We start from the raw sequence: 24,147 nt of genomic DNA, 5'->3' as shown, positions 1-24,147 counted from the left end.
GTATAAAACATCTCAAAGTTAAGGAAAATCTCAAGCAATGTATTGTCTATGGGAAATCTTGTACTTTAGGAAATCTCAAGAGTTGAGATGTTTTATACAAGTGGGCCCCGGTACTTACCGTAACCTGAGGTATTTCTAACTTTACCATGTTATAAACATTTTATCATACCCGGAAAACTTAGATAGCTGTAACGAAATTTTCATTGGTGATTCTAGTCTATTTCAGTATGAGGTCAAATACCTTTTATTTCACAGGAGGCAAAGCCCCACCAGGAAGTGACAGCAGAGTTCCATCGTGTGAGTGTGTTGTTAATTCACCTGGAGGACGTCCGTGGGGTCAAGCATGCCCGCAAAGTAGCAACCGCAACAATGTCATCAGCTAAAATACAAGCAACACTTGGTAAGTGATTAATACCAAAATAAAGAGAAATTGATGTAGAAATATATTTTAATTAAGTTGAGATTTTGAACCATTTTGATTTTATTTTTTTAAATGAAGTATGAATCTGTAATCCACAAATAACAAAGAGTACCATATTATGTAACCATGTGTGTCATATGTAATAGGGATTAAAAACCAGTGACACCTCGCTTGGGTGGAAATTTTGATACAAATCATTTCAGATCGTGCAAGTTTCACAGTACTGTCAGCTTTTTAATTGAAAAATGCTGTGAAAAAGGATATTTATACCACTGATTTCCAATGGTTCCATATCTCTGAAAATATCAAAGTTAAATCAGGTGTTTGTAACATTACAGGGAAGGATCTGGACTTGTCAGGGTCTCTGGGCGGTTTCCACGTACTGGACATCACACCTGACATACCCCAGTACCAGCAAGTGTTCAGTGTTGGTTATGACTCCAGTGAGGAAAACACAGACATGTCCACCTCCTGTTATCAGCCAAGCGTCATGTACAAGACTGCCCTCGAATCCATGTTTGATGAAAATGAATCGGACACAAAAGCACTGTCCTTTCATTATTCTCGTGGTTTGAAGAGGTCAACAACTGTTCAAAATTATTCTGTTGATTTAGACAAGACAGATGATGAGACTGGAGTTGACCAGAATATTTCAAATCTTGAGCTACATGTAGCTTCCATGTCGTATATCCATTCTCCTAGGATTATTCATGAGATTTCCTTGTGTGTTTCTGAATTCAAGGAATACATGTCAGTTTTTGCGGAGTCTATTAAAACAGCTGCGGCAGAGGTCGCCATGGAAATAATTTCCAGTAAGTTAGACATGTCTGTGATAGGAGGCAGAAGTGTGATTGGAGATGTCATGTCTCCAGATGGTAAGAGGATATCAGCTGCCTGTCTTCAAAAGCAGGCATCTATGAATAAACAACAGTCATTTTTATATCCAGAGTATGACGAACAACCGTCGGACATTGCTCCGGCAAGAGTGTTACTCATGAACATTCAACTAGCCTCACCAGTGATTGTGTTTCCTAGGTCTTCAACCAATCCCCAGGCTTTCGTTGCCCAGCTTGGTCAAATATCCATCAGCAACAGTGATTTATCCACTGAAGAACAGGACGAGGACGAGGCAGAACGAGTCAGTCGCAACAGAATGTTGATGGAAATGCGTGACATGAATTTGTGTTCGGTCAATCTGGAAGATGACCTGCCCAAAGGCATGTCTGTGTCACAGTACAACAAGAGCTTCATGCATTCTTTAGACCAGTTTGGTATTCCAATCATTCACAACACTACCGTGCAAATGATTGTTGACTATATCCAGCCAGAGCCGGTGAATATCCTTCCTCAGGAGGACAGTTCAGCTGGCTGGTGCTTTGGTGAAGATATGTTTGAGGAGGGAGGCCAACAAAAACCTGTCACAGTGGAAGAAGTGAGCAACATCTTGGACATGTCAGCTAAAATTGCTACACCTCTGAAGGCGGAATTGTCAAAAGCAGTGTATGAACAACTCCTTCAGACAATAGATAACATGACCTACAGTGTTCACATGGCTAGAGATATGGCAGGGCAGTTTGGCTCTGAAAATGCAAATGAATTTCAGGAAATTGAGATTACAAATTTGTCAGACAAGGAAAATGTACCTAAAAATTCTTTCACAAGGTCAGTATCACAACCCGCTGAAAAACTTTTGACAAAACGAGTCCAGTTTGAAGTACCTGTGTTTAATGTCGAAATGAAAGGTGACTTTGGTGAAGGGGAGAAAGGCTTGGTGGATTTGAAATTGCATAATTTTCTTTTGAAATATGAAAAAAGCACCAGCTATTGTTCCAACATCAACATCCGCTTGGAGTCGTTAACTGTTGAAGACTTACTGGAGGATCCAGACTCGCCACACAGGTACCTGGTCACATCCCGCGCTGCATCAGACAAGGAAGACAAGACGAGTGACCTGAAGCAGTTCCTGTCCAGGTCCTGTCCCGACAGCATGATCGTAGCTCCAACTCCAGTAATGCCTCGTTCCCTTCCATCCAGTTTCCACCAAGATTTACCTCCCCACACTATGCTCTCCCCCTCAGTCGAACAAGTTCCGCAGCCACTTGGATTGCTGCGGAAGTCGAGGTCATCAGCTATACCTGTCAAGTAAGTGTATGATGTAGACATGTAGACACTGTACAGATGTGGACAGCAGAACCTGTCTAAACCAAATGCCATGATACACTTTCACAGAAGTGTTAGGATTACACAGGTTTATTAAAGTTAAAAAGTGTAAACAGTTTTACGAACCATTCAGGTCTACGAAATAACATCACAGGTGAGCGTCAAATCCATCTACCACTCAGTCCAGTCAGTATTTTGAGGGACAGATTTCCCCTCTTCTAAGTAAGTGTCCTGGTAATCTGGCCACTTTATAGGTGGAGACAAAGTTGACCGGATTAACATGGTCCAAATACTTATTTGAAATAATCAAGAAAACAAATGAAATCTCAGTTTCAGGACAAGAATATTTTGTATGAGTATCTAAATTAATGATGAATTATGTGTATTGTGTTGATATTGTCACAGCAACATTTGCTTTCAAACCAACAGATCTGGGCTGTACCCAAAGACCCCACCCCCTTCACCCCTGTTGTCGAGGAAACAGTCAGTCTGTGATGCTCGTGATGACACTCTGGTACACATCAGTTTACTTCTGGTGGACAAACACTCCCCAGAGTATGTCTCCAAGTTTGATCAGGTAAGTGGCTTTTTAATCCCTTAATAAGGTGAGAGCAAGATGGTAAAGTCAGAACAGTAGGTTTATAAAACCTTATAGGGCCTGTTCATATATGCATACAGACCGGTTTAACTTATTCAGGGATAAAGTCTTGTAGACTTGCAAATATTCCTGTAGGCCGCAAAAGTCATTTTCAAGGTTCCTCACAGCACAAAATTTTATTTCCTGCTTTTCCTTCTGTGATACTGTATGTAAAGTAGATTATATATTAATATTAGATTCTTCAATATTTTGTCAAATTTTCTGAACATATGGAAGAACATATCTAGAAAACCATTCCTAGCCGATTTATCATTAAGTAGATCACAGAGCTAAGTACGTAGATGGGTGATTAAAACTTAGTGATAGATAAATCTTTATATCTTATCAACATAAAAAGTTGTTGTCATGTATCTGGTAGTCAGTTTATATAAAGGAATATATTAAAGACTAATTAATTAGAATGGATAATCAAAATGTTGAAAAAGTACTTCTTTGATAGATCTGATTGGCTTACCAACAGAAAATAGTTCTTACATTAAAAGATTAGTAGATTCATTTTTTTATCACATACCTGTTGAATCTTGTTATAGTAATACAAGCAATTTTCAGACCATGAAATACAACGTTCTGTATTGCACATGTGCAATACGGAATGTTGTATTTACCTACTAGCCGGAACTACTTTTTATAGGAATCCTCTTGTCATGGCAAACTGCAAAGTTTGTGGTATTTGCAAAAAATGTCAAAGTTTATAAAATCTTTGTATCGATCTCTACCAAATACGGAAGGTATGTGATAAAAGCAAGACCACATACTTGTTTTTTTCTAACGAATCAGAAAGCACTCATTTATTGCGCGGACGTATATATACGTCCGCGCAATAAACTCACGCTTTCTGATTCGTTAGAAAAACACAAGTGCGTGGTCTTGCATATATATTCCTCTTCTCTTTGATTGAACAACTGACCGGACTTTTCCAGACAAACCGATTTGTGGATGTCGACTTTAACTGCCTGGATGCTAACATTAACCAGCAGACTTGGGTGGTTCTACTCGACTTTCTTGGACTCGGCACCAAGGTTCACGACGTCAGTGTGTCTGAGCCTAGTACTGCAAGCACCGAGAAGCAAGAGGTCAAGCCCAGTAAAGGTAAGGGTTCAAGAGGTCAATAGATCAAGTGTTCAGTGAAGCAATGCAACGAGCAGCACATTTTCTTCAAATAATTCACTTTCTAACACATATAAAAAATAGTATTCCCTGTATATATTCTCTACATCCCTACATGAATGTTTACACTGTTTTCACTGTATTTCCAAATTCGATGCACTGTTAAAATTGAACTTTATTTCACTGATATCCTTTTCCCTTAAATGTTCTTGAATGAGCTTATAACTGGAAATCATTAACAGAGGATCCTGTAGATTTGTTATGATCCCTGGGTCAGTTTCGCATGTTAGCAGTTTTTTCAAAAGTTTGATTTATTTATTTTATTTTTTGCTTACAGAACCAGCACCAGTGTTCGTAAACTCTGTCATTAATCTGAAGGTAAAGAGCCTGAGTCTGATGTTTAACAAGCCAGAGTATGAACTGGCACGAGCTAACATCTGTGAGTGGTCATCTCACATCCTGCTGAGAGATGGTAACTTCAGCATGTCCGGGCAGCTCGGCAACATCTCTCTCCGAGACTGCTCCCCACATGGCACTCTCTACAGGGAGCGCTTCATCACCGTAGGCAAACAGGCTCTCGTGTTTGACTTCTTCAAGTAAGTACCGAAGCAAGATTTAGAAAATGTCTGCAATGGTAATATATATATTTAATTGTAGTTCTTTATATGATATTCATTACGCTGCTCAGAAGGGAGTTTTAAGTTAATGTCAATGAGAATTATTGGTTATTAGATATTTTCATTTTGTGTAATTATTGTTCCTTTGGCCTAAGCTGTTATGTGGTTGGTGGAATGGTCTCACTGCCTGTAATCATAGCTTCAAGACTTGGAGGGTTGGGTGTGCTACATCCAAAAAATATAGTGCCATTTAGTATTAACCTGGGTTCCATTTATCCTTTGAAACAAACTTTGTTGTATACAGTGTCTTTTGGGAATATACGCAAGTTGAACTGTTGTTTGGTATTGGGAATTCTGTCAGGAAATAATTTATCCCATATTTTAATTTTAATATCTTAGCTACCCCGGTATGTAACAAACATTCTTGCCTCTAGGTACGGCTTACCTGACCCAAACCTGGAGAGAGCGGAGGACATTACACTGAAGCTGTGCATGGCATCAGTGCGATACACACACACAAACCACTTCCAGATGGAATTTGTGGCGTTCATTCAAAACTTTCTACAGCTGCAGGATATGTTTGGACAGATGAGAGCAGCATCAGCTGGCAAAAAGGTATAGACAACTAGGTATATGTCCTGCTAGATAAATAAATTAAAAAGGAAAATTCTTAATGCTACTAAAATTTTGGATCATTGTATATGTGTTCTTTGTTTTACTTGAATTTCTGAATTAGTTTTTATTATCGCTGACAACAAAACTTATCAAGGTGTATGTCCTTCTAAATAAATTATTAAAAAGGAAAATTCTTACAGCCACTAAAATTTTGGATCATATATATAGTATGTGTTCTTTGTTTTACTTAAATTTCTGTACTTGTTTTTATTATCGCTGACAACAAAACTTATCAAAGTGTCAAAAAGTGAATGAATTACTACTAAAATCTTATTGTGTTTAAATTTTAAAAATTATGAATACCGGTAGTTGTCGTTGAAAACTAATAATTGAATGGAATGAAAGATACTAGCGATCCTGTCAAATTTTACTGACAATGGCTTTTACATTGAATTTGTTCAGGTGGCAGAAAAGGCCAGTAGAGGCGCTCGTGTCTCCCTAGACATTGAGGCCAATGCACCAATCATCCTCATTCCTCACAGCTCCAAGTCCACCGACATTCTTGTAATGAACCTAGGAAATCTCACTGTGAAAAACAGCTTTATATATGACGGTGATAAGGGTACAATATCATCAGGGACTGTTAAAAGAGAGCAGAGCTTTCACATGGAACAGCCAAACTCTCAACCTGCAACCACTTCAAAGTCGGCCACAGCGTCATCTACTCCCAGTAGTGAATCGCCGCAGTCAGAGATCCATGTCATGACCCAAAGTTTGTTTGATGAATTCAATCCTCCCCAACAGAGCACACTTGATCCTATGACAGCTGGCGTGTACGGGAGTCTGAGTGGAGATGTTATTGATGACACAATGCCGAGTGGTTCAAGCTCCTTGGGAGCATTTGACCTGACCGAGCAGTCTTCCCCAGACTCGTCACCAGATCTAGCGCCAGAGGGATCTAGCATAGACATATTTTCATCCTCAACAAGCATTAATCTCTCCTCTCCAGTTATGATGTTGGACAATCCATTCACCAGAAGCTTCGGATTGAATCTGGAGAACACACTTAGTGTGGGATCTGCCAGTAGCTGTACCGAGCCGACCTCGGCAGAGTACCTTACACCAGCCTGTAGCAGTGGGGGAGACTTCCTCGATAGTCCACGTCACAACTGTCTGCTCGACGTTCTTGCTGTGGAGCTGGCTGACATGGATCTGTTCTCTGCAGAAAGGGTAGAGAAATCCTCATACAATCAGGTTGATCGGAATCAAGATCTGGAATTCACAGACTGTGTGATCAAGCGACAGGTAAAATATGAAACAGCTATATTGAGGTATCTGGAGTTATTTATGTCAATTGGTACAAAAGTAGTTGTCATGGATAATATTATTTTACTACACTACTTTCCAGTTTCCCTTCCACAAGTTGCATTTTATATTAGAGGAAAACGTTCAATTTTTGTGTTCAGTTATGAAAATTGTAAACATTGATAGAAAATGTTACCAAATTGGTTTTATATTAATGTGTTTATTAAACTTTAAAATTATGCTGAACTAATTGTAAAATAGATTTGTTGCTGTTATTGCATTATTTTCATTAAACAAAAAAAATGACTTCCTAATTTGACAGGGAGCTCGGGCCCTCAAAGAGAAGATTCTCTTGAAACTACACATTGAGAGAAACCTGGAAAATCTTGTGAGTCACTCAGCACCAGACTGGCAGATACAGGGAGCTCTATCATCCGTCCACTGTTCACTGGATCTGGTTCAGTATAAGTTGATACGTGGAATTCTTGAGCACAATCTTGGTGAAAAACTGGAGGAGTTCAAACGACCCATGATGTCCCACCTGCAGGATCCTAAGATTGAGGTGAGTTGATCTCACCAGATGATGGTTGATCCCACATGTAAGATTCTGATGATTCCCAATATTCAACTGTAGCTTGTTACAGCCTCAGCATGTTATGTTCTAGGGCATTTGAATTCCCCCAGTTTGGTAGACTTGAGTTATGGCTGTAAAACCTCATCTATCGCATCTAATCTCCTCTAGATATAACATTAGGTACGTGACATAAGTAGAACAAAGACCGAGAAATATTTGAAGAAAAGTTAGTGAGGGCAGATAATTGGTAGCCAGAGTAATATTACTTTGGATGTAATGCCAATATCTAATTGCAATTGACTGTCAAGAATAACAATAACTCTATCAAAAAGTTGTATTGTGACTATTAAATGGGTTTGATTCATATTTCATGAAATGTCTATGTAAAAACAAAATCCTTTTATTTTTCAGACTGTTTTGAGTGGTAAGGTTTGGAAGGGAATGTCATTGACCATTGACCTCAACAATGTGACCTTGGAACTGCTGATGTGTCATAGTGGACAGGGGTCAGACTGTCCAGAGTCTTCTGTAGCCAGGTTGGACTTCATTTCCTCTTCTTTCTCCTTTGACAGCTATTCGGACCAGTCCAAGGATGTGGACTTAGTGTCCCACGAGATTGCGATCTACGATACCAGATACAGGGGTATGTGATTTAACTCCAACAAGAAAAATATTTCAGTCAAAATACACAAATTATGAAAGTGGCCAACAACATCTAAATGTAAATTTGATCAACACACACATTTCATAAATGTCCTACTTCAATTGTAAAGGGAACATGGTTGATGCCACCATTGGGAATCTACCTATATTAACTTTGTAATCTTTAACACATACCTACTGCTACTTTTGATTTAATTAGATTTCAAAATATTCAATTTGGAAAATATTAGTTGAGGCTAAGCATGATGTTCTATCCATTCGTATCATTCATTGTGCAGTAATTTAACTTTTTGAAATAAAATGAAACCATCCGGGCTCGTGACCGAAGGGTTTCGGGTTCGAGTCATGTCACAGCACTGTGTTGTATCTTTATGCAAGATACTTTGCTCAGCTTGTCCCAGTCTACTCAGCTGTAAATGAGTATGTGGTTGGGCAGTGCTAGAATTGTAGAATGCTAGCTGTGAGCGCCGAAATGGCAGCTCCGGCTGTATGCTTCCCAGGGAGCGGAGAAAGATATTGGCTGTNAGAAAGATATTGGCTGGTTGCAAAGGCCCTATAAGTATAACCACGGATAATAGTTTGTGAACCGCTTTGAGACCACCTACGAACTAGGTTGTGATAAAGCGGTATATAAGAACCTCAAATTATTATTATTATTATCATAAATATAAATTCAGTCGTAACACATTTATTTTAATCTGAAACATATTTCTATCCAGATGCCCCTGCCAATGTTCGCCCTAATGTGTTTGAGAAAATCCTCCAGAATGGCCAGAAGCCAGGGAGCACAAGTACCAGCCTCCAGATGGAACTCCACTACCGGGCGACAAAGGAGTCCAATCGCTTCATGGTCTTACTTCATAACATGAAACTGATGTGTGTGTTTGACTGGTTCCTATCATTACAGGAGTTCCTGCTCACCAAACCTGAGGACCCTTTCGCTTCAGGTAGAGCCAGTTTTATATAGGTTTATTAGGGCCCTGCATCAGAGATGCAAATACGGTATAGTTATCACCATGTCTGTCTGTCCACATTTTCTTTTCTGAAGATCATCTCAGACTCAAGTAAACTAATCTTTTTTTTAAATTTGATAAAATGATACACTGTGATATATGTAGATGAGTTTAAAATTTCTTAAAGTCAAGGTCACTTTTAATACTAAAAATAGACCTGGGGGAATGGTCAGTCATATGGTGGGGCCCTTGCTGACCTGTCTGTGTTCTAGTTAACTTTTCTATAGGCTTATAAATGATTTAAGTCTTTATATATGGTGTAATTAAAGAGATGTGTTCTTATAGTATGGAAGATGTACTAAAGAACTGAAACGGAATTTAATGCGGCCTTAACTGGTTATCTCCATCAACTGGTTATCTCCATCAACTGGTTATCTCCAGATGCCAGATAGACTTTCGGTGAATTTTTTATGAACATAACCTGTTTCAGGAGCCATCTGGTTCTTTATTCAAAATTGTATTAACCAAAAGTAACTTTTAGTGATTGTGTCTTATAAAGCAGGAAGGCCTGACATGCAATTAAAATGTAGTCAATCTTCTGTAATCCATCTGATTATCAGTAAAGCTTACTGCCTTAATGTTGATGCTAAAAGGAACTATGAATATAAATTACTCCTTCAATTTAAGATAATAGCATCTAGATTACATTTAAAGCTAAACCATACTGTAACATTGTAAAGTTGTTTGTGATTTAATCTTTGCATTAGATATACTTAAAAAGGAATTTATTTGTATCCTATGAATAAATTTCAGTAGGTTCTGTGCAAAAATAGGTATAAGTGATATTTGATTTACACTTTAGAGCAAGAATCATGTGAGGTGGAGAGACAGAACTCGTCAGGAGCTTCCGAAGACGACCAGGCTTCAGCCTCTATGTCCAGTGGGTCTCGTGCGTACAGTCCCCTCACTGTGTCCCAGGGAATCATGACCAAGCGCGGGCCCATCGTTGAACAGGTGTGTGTCAATATCTTCTTTGTAGATATATTATAAAATAAATATAGTTTGTATGCTGCAACTTTCCTCCTTTTTTTTTAACCACTAATAGAATTATACGCGTTCAACAAATTTTTGATTCCTGCTGTGCCATAGATAGATTACTTAATACTAGATTAACAATGTTCTACAGTTATAAGTATTTTTTGTGTTCCAGCTGGAGGTGCCGTTTGAATTTAAACTCAATGTAACAGATACACAGTTTGTTGTGGTAGAGGACAGCACCTCCTGGGATACCAATGCTGTCATACTCAAGGTAAGGAGTAATGCTATTATTAATAACATTTATATTGTTAATCAGTCCATGCGAAATACAAATGTTCTTACCGGACATTTGGTCAGGTAATTATCCGAAGCTTGCCGGACCGGAACAACTTTTACAGGACATTTCGGTCAAGTTAGCTTTAAATACTTACCAATCCGTAGAAAATGAAAAAAAAACTAGCAAAAATGTTGGAAGTATACAATAACTAAATGAAAACATGAATTGAGTTTAGTTTTGGCCGTGCTTTGTCAGGTTTTTAGCCCAGTCTCGTAACGAAGCATACTTCTTCACTTTACCAATGTCAATACAGGTAACCGCAGCACTTAACTGCACTGAATATTACAGGATCATTTAAAATGCCCAAGTGATCATGACATGACTCTAAGGCAGAAAACATGCCGGACATTTGGTCCGGAATTATGATAGCGATTGCCGGATGAGAAGTAAATTTTACCGGACATGTCCGTCGGACCGGCATATTTCGCATGGACTGGTTAATGCTTGTAATTGATGGTTTGAATTAAGGACACCTTTATGCATTTAAGCACTGTTATTTATCTTTTCCTATTAGTAAAATGAAAGATTGCATTAAGAGACCTTGTCAATTGTAAGATAATCAGGAGTTCATTATAACAAAGGTTGAGTCAGTAGTATATAATACTTTGGTTTGAGTCTTGTCTTTCTGTTTTTATACCCCCGTCAAATTTTGACGAGAGTATTATGGTATGGGGTTGTCCGTCCGTCCGTCCGGTGTAAACTTTTGTTTGTCCGGCAATCTCCTCCTACATTTTTCAATCGATCTCTAGGATGAAGTGCTACCAAGTTGGTTCAAAAGAATGACTTTTATATATATTCAAAGTCACAGGGGTCAAATATGTTAAAAACCTTTAAACAACTTCTTCTCAATAACCGAAAACCCTAGGATGATGCTATTTGGCCAGTAGCATGCTGTGATGAAGGGCTACCAAGTTTGTTCAAATGAATGACCTTGACCAACTTTGAAGGTCACAGGGATCAAATGTCTTAAAATCTTCAAACCACTCCTTCTCAATAACCAAAAGGCCCAGGGTACTGATGTTGGGCCTGTAGCATGCTGGGATGAAGGGTTACCAAGTTTGTTCAAATGAATGACATTGACCCACTTTCAACCTATTGTCCTTGTTCGACATTCAAGGACACAGGCTTCATGTTTAAATCTTTTAATAGGTTATTGTAAATCAAACACCGATATTCTGCCTGTAGCTGTATTTAAGTCCACTTTTAAGACTACAAGTGTGAGATTAATACCAGGTGAGCGATGCAGGCCCATTGGGCCTCTTGTTTTCAAAAGTTATTGCCCTTTGTTTATTTCAGTATTTGATTTTTGTCCGGCAATCTCCTCCTACATTTTCCAACGGATCTCTTTAAAACATTATAATCATGATATGAAGTTGTGTCTCCCTTAATAGAATTTTGATTCAACGATTTTTGTTAAAGTTATTGCCCTTTGTTCATTTCAGTAACAATAACACTATATGGCATTCGACGGGCGTATATTGTTCCGCCCCGCGGTACTCTTGTTCTGACAAGACATTGGGTTTCATAACAACTGTTTTTTTCTGTCACCAGAGTACAGCTATGCTGAGTTACCGCCCTAAGGCCCAGGACAAGCTCATGTCATGTAGCCTCCAGAGTATTGAAGTGTTCTCTTGCTCATTAGTCAACGAGGAGGAAACAGCTTTGTCCATCATCGACCCTCTCACCATCACGATAGACCTCAATGCTAATCCTCTACCCGAGCCTAAGCCCAGTCCTTCTGGGGGACTACTGGATGCAGCCCTACCCCCGGACCGTGCTCTTGTACTCGAGGTAAAGTTGTTTAAATACACAGTGATAGAAGAAATTTTGAATATATCAAGTTTCCAATTTACAGCGACTAGCATATATATAGTTGTCCCACCAGTGTTTTGAGAGGAGAGATTGTCCCACCAGTGTTTTGAGAGGAGAGATTTATCTATGGTCCCTGTCGTTCTGTCTATTTAGCAGGGACTGGGGACAAAAATTTGAAAACAATATAAACCTACGGATATCTTCGCAATATATAATATTCTCTCATTTCCCGGTGTGTAAGATAGAGCTGTCCAGGGTAAGAAAGGGGTGTAGGAAATTTCTATCTTACACCTCATTTCACATGACGTGACGTCACAATGCCTCAACAATGACATGAAGTCACAAATTTTGAAATCTCTGATGCTGCAATGCTGAAAAGGCAACGTGATGAAATTAAAACCTTTTATAATATGTTTACAGTACACATTAAAAAGATGAGATTAATTTTTCTGCGCAAAGTATGTTTGCAAATATGGGGTATGCTTATTCTGGCTGACAGATTTGTTTTTGTCTAAAAAGCTCAGGGGGAAATTGATGTTTTCAAAATGGTAGCCAGTCCAAACGCATTTTAATGGTTTCTGAGCTTTAATATTATGGTGGTTGGAATGAGAGAAAAATACTCTCTCATGCCCAAAGTTGTAGGATAGGAAAATTCAACCCTCAGGATTTCAAATTCTGCAAAACCCTCGGGTGGAATTTCCCTATCCTACACCCCTGGGCATGAAAGAGTCTTATAATACATAATTATAATAATATAATACAACAGTTTATAGTCCCACTTTCGAATTCCGTACAATGATGATAATGCTTTAATGTTTGGGAGTTTGTGATAAAGAAGAGACTTTTTTCCAAACACTGTTTTTATACCAATTTATAATGTTCACTCTTACAGGTTTCTTTCAATACAATGAACATCCGGTTGTCCTACCATGATATGAAGATGTTTCTAGCCATATTAAACTCATTACCCAAACAAGCACTTCAGGCCAAGAACAGGGATTCTCAGAAGACGTCCAATAAATACCCAAGTAAGTTTAATACCTTCTGTTACAAACAGACTGTTTCATATAAAGAGTTTTAATGTATGAAATCAGATCAGCAATATACTGCATTTGCTTTGAAATCAAAATGTAATTGTCAAGGGTGTGTCTTGACTTAAATTTCCTTTCAGATGCCCTTGTCATCAATAAGGTCTCTTTTTTTCTAAAAAAAAATGTGATTTTTTACAAATACATCACAGTATACAAATACAGGAAACAAAGATGTTATATCACACCTTCCCAACAGTTATACACATAAAAGACAACATGTTTATCGATAAGAACAGAAATAGACATTTAGTGTAAACAGATTGTCAGAGAATACCATGTATTAAAATAGTCAACCAGCTTTGAAGTAAATGAGAGATTATTTTATAAACCGTGAATTGTTCTGTGAATTGTTCTATATTAGATAAAGTCATTCTGAATGCTAATCTTATTTGAATTGATTTGTAATGTTGAATACTTCTGTGTTGAATAGAACACCAAATCCAGAAGTTACAGGAACTTGGATTTAGTAAGGAGGACTGTCAGAAAGCATGGTCGGCTGTGGATGGAGACATGAACGAAGCTGCCGTGTGGTTAACCAGACACTGTACACACGTTCCTGCCCTACCCCAGGGACAGCAGAATCTTGACCTCACAGGTGTGAAGGTAGGTACACAAACTCTACCCCAGGGACAGCAGAATCTAGACCTCACAGGTGTGAAGGTAGGTACACAAACCCTGCCCCATGTACAGCAGAATCTAGACCTCACAGGTGTGAAGGTAGGTACACAAACCCTGCCCCATGTACAGCAGAATCTAGACCTCACAGGTGTGAAGGTAGGTACACAAACCCTCCCTCAGGGACAGCAGAATCTAGACCTCACAGGTGTGAAGGTAGTTACACAAACCCTACCCCAAGAGAGAGCACTGACCTAATATTATTCAGAGTAGGTATCCCAGCCCCACCCCAGGGGAGTGAAATAGAGACATCACAGGTCTTACAGCAGATACCCTCTCCCCAACATCAAACAGCAGATTGTGGTCATTACAAGGTCATGGTAGGTATGCCAGCTTTACTCTAGGGGTCAAGTTTGTTAAAGGATTAAGATAACACTGTAAATGTACAATGTTATGTTCTTTTTAAGTTAAAGAACATTTATTGTCTGTTGTTCCAGCTGATTGCCAACTGTCTCTGCCTCTGTTTCATCGACGACTGTCGGGACTCGGATGTCCCACTTGGTGAAATAGCGTTCAGTTCCATCAACTTCCATCAGAGGCTTGGTCAAGACCAAGAGGGTACAGCTTCCTTCCAAATGGCTGGTGATTTCTACAACCGGGCCCTGTCTGGCTGGGAACCCTTCTTAGAGCAGTGGAGGTAGGACTGTGATAAAAAGTTCAGGAACTTGTAGCTGTTCTTGTGATGTAAAATATTTCTTTTACTGGACAGGCATTATTACTGAGTTTTGTTTGTATGGTATCCTACTGCCTTCATCTCATTTTTAGCTCACCTGGTCCGAAGGACCAAGGTGAGCTTATGCCATACCGTGGCGTCCGTCCGTCAACCATTTCTTTAAGCGACATCTTCTTCTTACCCACTGACTGAATAGTTTGCCTTGATTGCTTAGATATCCTGGTGAGAGATACAGGCCCTCTGGGCCTCTTGTTCAGAAACACAATGTTTGTTGTACAATGATGTAATTTCATGTATTTTATGTTTTACAGGTGCCATTTGGAGTGGAAAAAATATGTGAAAAATAATGAAGAAAAGACACATTTCCAGATCAATGGTATGAACAACTTTTCAAAATGTGACTTTGTAATATGGTTGTGAAAAGTTTGTGACATTTTTGTAAAAGTAATAATAATGTAACGCATATTTGCTAGTCTCTGTCCTACTCTTAATAATCAGGGAACTTATGTGAGAGAAACTGTACACTGTTTGTAAATCTACATTAAAATAATTTCAATTGCAGCCCAGGATGTGTTGAACATCAACATCACCAGTGCCTTACTGGAACAGTACAGGAAGACCAAGCTAACATGGACCGAGGATTACTACAAACATATGTAAGGCATTTAATGCATATGCAAATGAACATTGTAATTTATTTCAGCTTCAAATTGAGAAGATTTAAAAAAAAAATATGTAATGTAATTTGAAAGAAAAAAAATGTGATTTTAGCATTCTTAAAAATTCAACTAATATCAACATTGTTCAGATAAATTGGTCCTTTGTTGTTATTCATTTCATGAAAAATTTCAGATTCTTGTTGGCACTTTTTGATTTTAAAAGGAAAAGAAATATGACAATAAAATTATTTTATGGTACAGTTAACAAATGTAAAGTTATGATAGTTAAGCATAAAGTTCCACCTTTTCTGTTGATAACAGATCCACTAATGTCACTCAGTCCAACGGATCACCACAAGATCCTGTGCCCTTGGCTAGTCAGAGGCGCCGAATACCGTTTGTGCCGTTCCTCATCCATAATCAGACTGGCTGTCCTCTCTGGTTCCACACTGTCACAACAAACCCCTCCAAGTAAGTCAGCCTGGTCGTTTTTTGCCCTAAAACAATGAGCTACCAGTACATAAATGAAATGAATATAATTGGTCCCCCAGTTTATTCAGTTCAGATGTGATTTCAACAAAAACAACCAAATGATGTCATATTTCAGATTACCTGGTGCATTGAAAATTGGAATTTAAACTTAAACTCTGACACTTAAACTATCATGGTAATTTCCATTCTTTAAGAAAATGCATGAAAGTAAAAAAACTGCGTGAAATCATTTATACATGTACTAATAAAAGAGATAAATTCCAGCACCAGAGAATATGAAACAATCGTAGACTTAAATTTTTGCTTAGCCAATCACGTATGACGTCACTTTTCACGTATGACGTCATTTGTGATTGGCTAAGTCCAAACTTAAGACAAATTTAGACTTAAGATCTTTTCATGATCCTTGGGCCAGTGCTACAAGTATGAAGAAGATCAAAACCTCCAGTATCTTACTCATATTTGTTATTGCTGCCTTCAGAGTGTATCCATATGGGGAAAAAATACATTGCCTATTACTAATACTGTATCTACAAGAGTGTACGAACATTTTGTTCAAAGCACTAAATAAGAATATTCTTACCCATCAGGACGACCCGCCTCACTGGTCCTAATGAGGGACAGGTGACCGGCAGTGCCTACATCAATGCCTCTAAGTGGACGAAGGTTAAACCGGGCCAACAGATGTCCTTTGTGTTCCACAGGAAGGAGAAAATCAGACACAAGGTTAGATCTCACTTAACCTAATAGTACAAGGTTAGATCATGGTCACCTAATCTGTTATTAAAAAGGAAATCTTGTATATGCACATTCAATTTTCTCCATGAAGTGATATCTTAACATTGATAAGGATAGAATTTATTGGTGATCAAACAAAATTTTGAAAAAGCATAACAAAGTCCTCCAATACAAAATACCTAGAAATTAAAAAGGTACCAATATTTATTGACAGGATCAGGTTTATATATGAACGTGGATCATAGCTATGCAAATTGATGTCTAATCATAATACATGTATTTAGGAAAAAAATGTTGTATTTAAAAATCAGTTATTAAGAATTTAATACCGGTATTGTTTTTCAGAAAAGTCATGAGTTACAGATCAATCAACTCGGAGTTAAAGTTGAGGGCTGGCACCGAGTGACCCCAGTCACGGTGGACAAGGTTGGCGTATACTTCAGACACGCCGAGCCTGACACAAAGTCTGCCACAGGGCTGTCAGGGGTAAGTTCTCCCGACATAATATAGCACTCTTCCTAGAAGGAATCGGGGTATTGTTATGTATCTAGTGTAGAGGCACACTACGGTAAATTTATATTAGGCATGAAATGTGACAGTCGAAAACAGTCTGGGTTAGCTGAAAATCTGTGTGAGATTGGATAACAGTTAAAAGAGACAATTATTGGGAGGTCATCGTCACTGCACTAGTCTCGGTGTTTGTTTGTTAAAGAGGCGATTAACAGTGGGTCATTTATACTCTTCTAGATTTAAGGTTAGCTGGTTATGTAGGCTTATACTGTGTAAGCTTCAATTTGATCAAGAAAATGTTAAACGTTCTCTGTCAAACTTTCTGAGCTACTGTTAAAATGGTCATGGATCAAAAATTACTCAATCAAACATTGAGCTTCTACTGAAATGAGCCTGAAATGAGCATAACTCAAGAACAAATTATGCATACTTAGCCAACTCTCTCAGCTACCACGTTTACATACAATGACCTCTGTTAATCACTATCATGTTTGTGTTTTATAGGTTGTATTTTGTTAATTGTATATTATGTCCATTCATTCTTGAAACAATTTAAAATTGAATTTCTTTAGAATTTTCACCTAGGTCATTTGAGTAAATAGTGTATAACTCTTTCACCCCTAAGTAACTTTAGTAGACTCTACCACACATTTATCTTGGTGAGTCCATTTTGGTCTACAGTGGTGAAAGGGTTAAAATACTGTCGAGAAAACTGTTGTTTTCATGGGGATCCTAATTTCACTATTTTTCTTGTTCAAATTTTACTGGAAAAAAATTTTGAAATGAATTATGACCAAATTATCTTTATAGTTGACTTTTGAGTCGAACCATGACCCCGCCAAGCAGCAGATTGCCCGGATCGTGTTTGATGTGCATCAGGAGGGCAGTGCCAGGAAAGTCATCACAGTCCGCTCAGCACTCATGGTCGTCAACAAGCTTGACTGTACAATCGACCTCAAGATGGTGCTTGGAACACAGTTTGAGGGTATGTATCTTCACTAACACATCCCAGGTCTGGTTTTCACATTTGTAGCAGAACTGCACCAGGGCTGTTTACGTTTATGGTGGTCCAAACGGTTGAACCAGTTGGACCATAGTTGTTCGTTTATGAAATAAGGTCGAACCCAGTAATCTGATGGTGCTTTCAGGCTAGCCTTGACCAATTCTTACAAGGCCTGCATAAACTTTTGTAGGTCTGCCAGGATTTATACCCGAAATTGTTTTATTTAAAAATGGACGTACCAGTTGCTCCACATAACTGAACAGGCCAGTGGTCAATCAGTGGTGACCAGGTAGCTCAATTGTTTCGAATATTTGTCTAAACTTCTGAGGTCCAAGGTTCAAATCGCAGTCTGGCCATGTAATTTTGTTATATCCAGTTACAAATAAAATTGGATTATTTTTTTATTCGCTTGCTGCATATATCTCAAGTAAAATTAAAATAAATTTTGTGTTAGCTGCAGAAAAAAGTTTGTTTGCTTGACTTAATATCATATGTTGGTGTCTGTGTATGATAGAAATATTTCTATTTTATTATTTCCAGGAAATGTTGAGATCCTGCCAATACCATCAGGAGGCAGTGTCCCCATTCCCCTACCCTTTATCATGGCACAGTTGTACATGAAGCCCTGTGATTGGCCAGTCAAGTTTTGTAAGCAGACAATCCAGTGGCAGCATGTTGGCCTGGCAGGACAAATCAAAGATAAGATTATGAAGTGCGAGACATATGATGTCGCAGGGATATACAGGTGAGCTATGCTAGGTATTGTTGGTAATTTTCTTTTTTTACTTGTTTTTACTGACCACACATTCTGTAGAAAATACAAATTAGGCTGAAATATTGATATTACTGGAATTATATAATAGCAGGTTTAGGAATGAAATTGATATATAAAAAAAATCTGTATCTTCATAATTTTTATTAAATATATCAATAAATTATTTTCAAAAAATAAACAATTTTGTTGGGATTTGGAAGAAAATCCATTAATTACACATTCTTTCTCATTTTAATCAAAACCTTAGTTTCACAAAAAATAAATATAAAACCTAAAGAGGATTCTGTTTATGACATAATTGTAGCCACATTTCTGGTTTGTCAATTAGGTTCTGTGCCGCAGTGAAGAGGGAACACTACCCTGAGCAGAACTTCACACATGAAGTGCCCATACTACCTGGTCATGTGATCACACTCAAACCACCTGTCATCATACACAGCCTGCTGCCAATCGACCTCAACTATTACCTTAAAGACACAGATATATCGGGGACAGTCAAACCTGGCAAGAGTGCTGCGTTACATGCGGTAAGTGTGAGGTTATATCCTGATCAAATCAGTAGGGTTTTGTGTAAAAGAAAGAAAGAAAAAAAAAGAATTTAATTGATATGAAGTAAGAAATGAGTGTCAAGATTGGACAAAAAATTTAACTCTTGGTATTTCAAATTGAAGTGTCACATGCCTGATAGATATCGCTTTGTCTGTACAGGCTGATCCAAGTCAGGCCATGGAGCTTGGGATCTTCTTAGAAAACTTCTCTAACTGCTCAGAGCTGATCGTACCCCCTGACACAACGTACTACAAAGTCAAACTGAGGCTGTTCGACTGCCAGAAACGAAAACTAGAGCTGTTCGTACGGATTGTGTCCCGGAAAGGAGGCTGTGTTAATGTGAGTTGGCATGGAACCACAGCCTGTCAAAACAATTTCAAACTACATGTATAACAATTATTAAAATAGTACAATGATAAGGAGTTAATTGTGGACCCGACCCTGACATTCTCAAGAAGATATGTTGGGGGGAAATATAATTAAAACCTTCCAAAAAGACTATAGCTGTTTCCTGGAGTTCCTTAAGAAGGAGTTTAATGTACACCAGTCTTAAAAAATTCTATATGGTAGTGTAGGTCATATGTATAGAAAAACTTACTTGACTTCACTTTACCCTTTCACCCCTATGTAACTTTAGTAGACTCTACCATGCATTGGTTTGCATGAATCAGTCCATTTTGGTCTACAGTGGTGAAAGGGTTAACCCAAGTTAATGCCCTTTACCTCAAAGCAATACTGTAGAACATGAAACGTTCATGTGTACTTTCTTAAATTGTTTTATGTTCATACTCAATTCCCAGGAAGGCTGGTTGTATTGTAAACATAAAAACCTTATTCTAGATTCCTTGATATTGAGAAGTACTGTTGGATTAGAGGTACATCCGAGTCCATGTAATATAGCTAATATGATTATTCTGTGTCCCACAGTTGTACATCATGGCCGCCTAGAGGTACATCTGAGTCCATCTAATGTAGCTAACATGATTATTCTGTGTCCCACAGTTGTACATCATGGCCGCCTAGAGGTACATCTGAGTCCATGTAATGTAGCTAACATGATTATTCTGTGTCCCACAGTTGTACATCATGGCCGCCTACTGGTTGGTGAACAAGTCTGGGTTGCCACTGATCTTCCGTCAGGAGAGCTGTAAGGTTGACTCCGCGGGACAGTTTGAGGAACATGAGCTGGCTCGCAGTGTCACCCCATTACTGTTTAGCTACCATGAGAAGGAGTTGTCCAACCTGTAAGTACATTCGCATATCCGGTTGAGAAGGAGTTGTCCAACCTGTAAGTACATTCGCATATCCGGTTGAAAAGAAAACGACAGGCACAGATCTGGACCTAGGCTGACCTCAGGAAAATTTGGCACATGTAGATTGAGGGGTCCAGACGTACCTGACCGACACTAAAATGCTGACGATTGCTAGTTTGCGTTTTTTCTTTCTAAAATAATGTCAAGCCATATGTAGTTTGTATGAGACGTTATGTAATTCAGTGGACGCATGAAAGAAGGGCATAATATTTTTGATACATTGTTTTTCTATTCTTCGAAACTGCAGATTTAGCTCTGCTTATAGAACGGTCAAGTGCGTTCATTTATCGTGAAATATTTTTGCACCACCATTTCAACCGGGATACGCGAATGTAGCCCTGATGACTGGGGTAGATCTCATCACCCACAAATATTTTTCCACACTATATATTCTAACATTTTAGACCCAACCACCCCTATAGTAAAAGTGCAAGTCTCCATGCACTCTTGCATATATCCATATCTAGAATAGCTCTTATGATTGATATAATCAAAGGAGTTTTTTCCTAATAAATATATTTTAACTTTTTTTGTCTTTAAAATGAAAGGTGTTTTACTGAGAATTAAGTTGTTATACAGATGTACATGTGATCTGTGACATCAAAATATTAAACCATATTGGAGTGTTGAATTTCAAATTTCATATTACAGCTGAGGAAGATAAAAAAAAATACTTAAAGAATAATGTTTACATTATATATAACTTTCAAAATGAAACTCTTGCATTTGATCAAAGCATTTCTGTGTCACATCTATTTCAGGTGTACAATGAGAGTCGGAAAGTCAGTCCACGGACCAGTCGCCATACCTAACTGGTAAAATATTGGGATGAGAAATATAAGGATTATCGTAATGTTACTTATATATTATAGGAAAAGATAACCAATTATGTAATGCTATAGCCAAAATTTTACCTGGATCCATTTGGACTAGCTCTAGCTACTAGGCGACAGACTGGGTGATCTGAGAAACCTGTTTGGAGGGCGTTAACCATAAATTTTATTACCATTCATGATACATGTACACAAACTATTTTGTAGTAACTAAAAACAGGTCAATAACGTTGTATCCTATCATATTAGGTTCATTCTTTATGTCAGCAATCTTTCAAAACAGTAAGAATTTGGGGCCTGTTGGTTTATGCAGAACAACTGGTTTGAACGTTCATAAATGTAAGAATTTCGTGTATAAATCCCAGCGGACCTAGGTCCGACCTTGTTAAATAAACAACAACTGTGGTCCGACCGGTTTAACAGTTTAAACAAAAACGGCCCAGGATTCAGTTTTGAAGGTTTTTATGCAAAATTAATGGATAATAAGCGCTGGTACTCTAATGCAGATGAAAATATGGCATTCCTGCAAATAAAGTAGGAAACACAAATTTGCTATCTTTCACGCATCTGTCATGCATTGCTTTTTATTTTGCCCAGGTGTCACCGTTTTTCGCTGGAGAGTGGTACAGGAATGCGGAAGCTACACGTGGTGCCTAAAGAGCAGAACCGACCTGATTGGTTAGTAGAGCTACAACATCAGACCAAACGCAGGTTTTCCATTGCTATCTCTAATGCACTCCAGTAAGTCCACAGTTATCTCCCTTCCCTCTGGTGTTGGACTGCCAGGTGCCGGTGCTTTACTGCACATAGTTGTATCTCATCTGTAACCTGTTTGGAGTAGACAGTCCTCGTATGTGACACACAGGAAATGGTTGTACACCTGGAGGACTGCTTGACAGGACACACCTTTCAATTCCTATGATCTGGTCTGCATGTTGACTTTAATATTAATGTTCAGGAGTTTCTTTCTTTCTACATGTACATTTTGTACCCTATACTTTGACAATCTTGGTACATTTACATTTTACTTTTTAACATGCATGTACTTTTCAAATTATTTTTTATTTTTTATTTTTTGCTCATCTCAAACACATGTTAACAGGAGCTACAAAAACATATACCAGGGTTAAAGGATCTGTCTTATGGAGAATGCCTAAAAAAAACTTGATCTCTAAATGGTATACAGTGATATATATACTTACATACCACAAATGAAAGGAGATATAATTTGCGTTTATAAAATCATAAACAATTTCATAATATAAAAGGAACCAGTGGTATATTTGATTGTGACACATCGTTAAGAACCAGACATCATATCCAAAAATGAAGAAAAATAACATTGAAGATCATACCCTTTAAAATATTTCATCAGCTTTGGAGTTAGTGAAATGTTGAATTGTCATCCTCAAATGGTCATTAAACCCCTCGCATACTGGAATTAATCTGTCTGTCTGTCTGTCGTCCACAGTAAGTTGTCCAGAAAACTCCATCTTAACTAACAGGCAGATTTTAGTGAAACTTTGCTTGAAGGATAAGTGTTTTTTGTAGTTGTGCACCTGCATTTTAATGTTTGATTTCAACATACATACAACACACATAGACAACTATTGGGAGGATGTAGATCTTCATCATTGATCTGGTTGTAAATCATTTATATAAACTGAATGAACTTGTAAATTGTGAATTATTTCTAGCATAATGATAAGGATATGGTATCAGTCTTGTGCCAATTATTTTGTTGTTTCTTGTTAAAAACAATAAGTTTTCATCATGATTTTTTACCTGTTTTCCAGATTGTTTTAACAGGTAGTTTGTTAAATAATGAAGCCTGCGTAAGAAATCTGATTCAATCTTGTCTTTAATTTGTCTGGAACATTACTTAAGAAAAGCACTCTATTGATATAACTCTAAAGACCGACTTTTTTTTGTTTGTTACATACATTTGCTTATATGGTAAACAGTGTGTACTATAGCTATATGCTGCATATATTTCACCCGCTGCTTCATTCAGTATTCAAAGCAAGAACATATACATGTGTACTCAAATATTGTTATTTCTATGACATCAATGATTTGTCATTTATTTCCAATTTTTCTATCATTATAGCATGATACAGTCAAATATTTTTTGTTTATATTTGCCACCTTTAAGAAATTATATCAATTATCAATGTATTTTTAACTGCTTTGCTTATACAAAAAAAAATCTAACATTGTAATAAAGTGATATCTTTGAAATGTTTGTAAAGTATTTAATATTACAAAATGTAGAAAGTCCTTTTTTCAATCAAGTTCTGGACATATGACAGTCTGATACTGTCACCTGATTTTATGTAGATTAATAACTTTCCTTTCTTGATATATCTCTCTATAAATGTACTTATCTGGTGAGGTACATTCCTGTACAATACATCTTTGTATCTGTGTTATTTTGGTATATGTAGAAATGTTAGTATAAACAGGGTTATTTGTAACTCCAAATTCAATTACAAATGAATCAAACATCAAAGAACCAATACAAACTTCAAGATAAATGGATAGTGAAAATATTCCCGACAAATTCAGGAGGTTTG

At 37.7% G+C, this 24,147-nt stretch overlaps 1 protein-coding gene across 2 annotated transcripts in view; it reads left to right on the top strand.

Moving 5' to 3' along the window:
* LOC110447735 (vacuolar protein sorting-associated protein 13D-like) overlaps positions 1-24,147 on the top strand; it is a 68,448-nt gene that overhangs the window by 22,266 nt on the left and 22,035 nt on the right. For both annotated transcript variants that reach the window (XM_021493625.1, XM_021493628.1), the window contains exons 29-56: positions 256-400; positions 760-2,563; positions 3,011-3,158; positions 4,160-4,328; positions 4,684-4,942; positions 5,398-5,578; positions 6,041-6,883; positions 7,206-7,445; positions 7,869-8,100; positions 8,840-9,067; positions 9,936-10,087; positions 10,284-10,382; positions 12,000-12,239; positions 13,153-13,288; positions 13,782-13,954; positions 14,464-14,663; positions 15,011-15,075; positions 15,262-15,355; positions 15,680-15,829; positions 16,441-16,576; positions 16,934-17,074; positions 17,909-18,083; positions 18,642-18,846; positions 19,205-19,403; positions 19,585-19,764; positions 20,503-20,669; positions 21,500-21,553; positions 22,169-22,249. In XM_021493625.1, the coding sequence (XP_021349300.1) occupies positions 256-400; positions 760-2,563; positions 3,011-3,158; positions 4,160-4,328; positions 4,684-4,942; positions 5,398-5,578; positions 6,041-6,883; positions 7,206-7,445; positions 7,869-8,100; positions 8,840-9,067; positions 9,936-10,087; positions 10,284-10,382; positions 12,000-12,239; positions 13,153-13,288; positions 13,782-13,954; positions 14,464-14,663; positions 15,011-15,075; positions 15,262-15,355; positions 15,680-15,829; positions 16,441-16,576; positions 16,934-17,074; positions 17,909-18,083; positions 18,642-18,846; positions 19,205-19,403; positions 19,585-19,764; positions 20,503-20,669; positions 21,500-21,553; positions 22,169-22,249 (6,896 nt within the window). The remainder of the gene's footprint in view (positions 1-255; positions 401-759; positions 2,564-3,010; positions 3,159-4,159; positions 4,329-4,683; positions 4,943-5,397; positions 5,579-6,040; positions 6,884-7,205; positions 7,446-7,868; positions 8,101-8,839; positions 9,068-9,935; positions 10,088-10,283; positions 10,383-11,999; positions 12,240-13,152; positions 13,289-13,781; positions 13,955-14,463; positions 14,664-15,010; positions 15,076-15,261; positions 15,356-15,679; positions 15,830-16,440; positions 16,577-16,933; positions 17,075-17,908; positions 18,084-18,641; positions 18,847-19,204; positions 19,404-19,584; positions 19,765-20,502; positions 20,670-21,499; positions 21,554-22,168; positions 22,250-24,147) is intronic.

The sequence above is a fragment of the Mizuhopecten yessoensis genome, unplaced genomic scaffold (assembly GCF_002113885.1).
Source record: "Mizuhopecten yessoensis strain PY_sf001 unplaced genomic scaffold, ASM211388v2 scaffold3575, whole genome shotgun sequence".
Taxonomy (NCBI): domain Eukaryota; kingdom Metazoa; phylum Mollusca; class Bivalvia; order Pectinida; family Pectinidae; genus Mizuhopecten; species Mizuhopecten yessoensis.
Note: the sequence above shows the minus strand (reverse complement) of the source record. Positions and strands in the feature narration are given on the sequence as shown.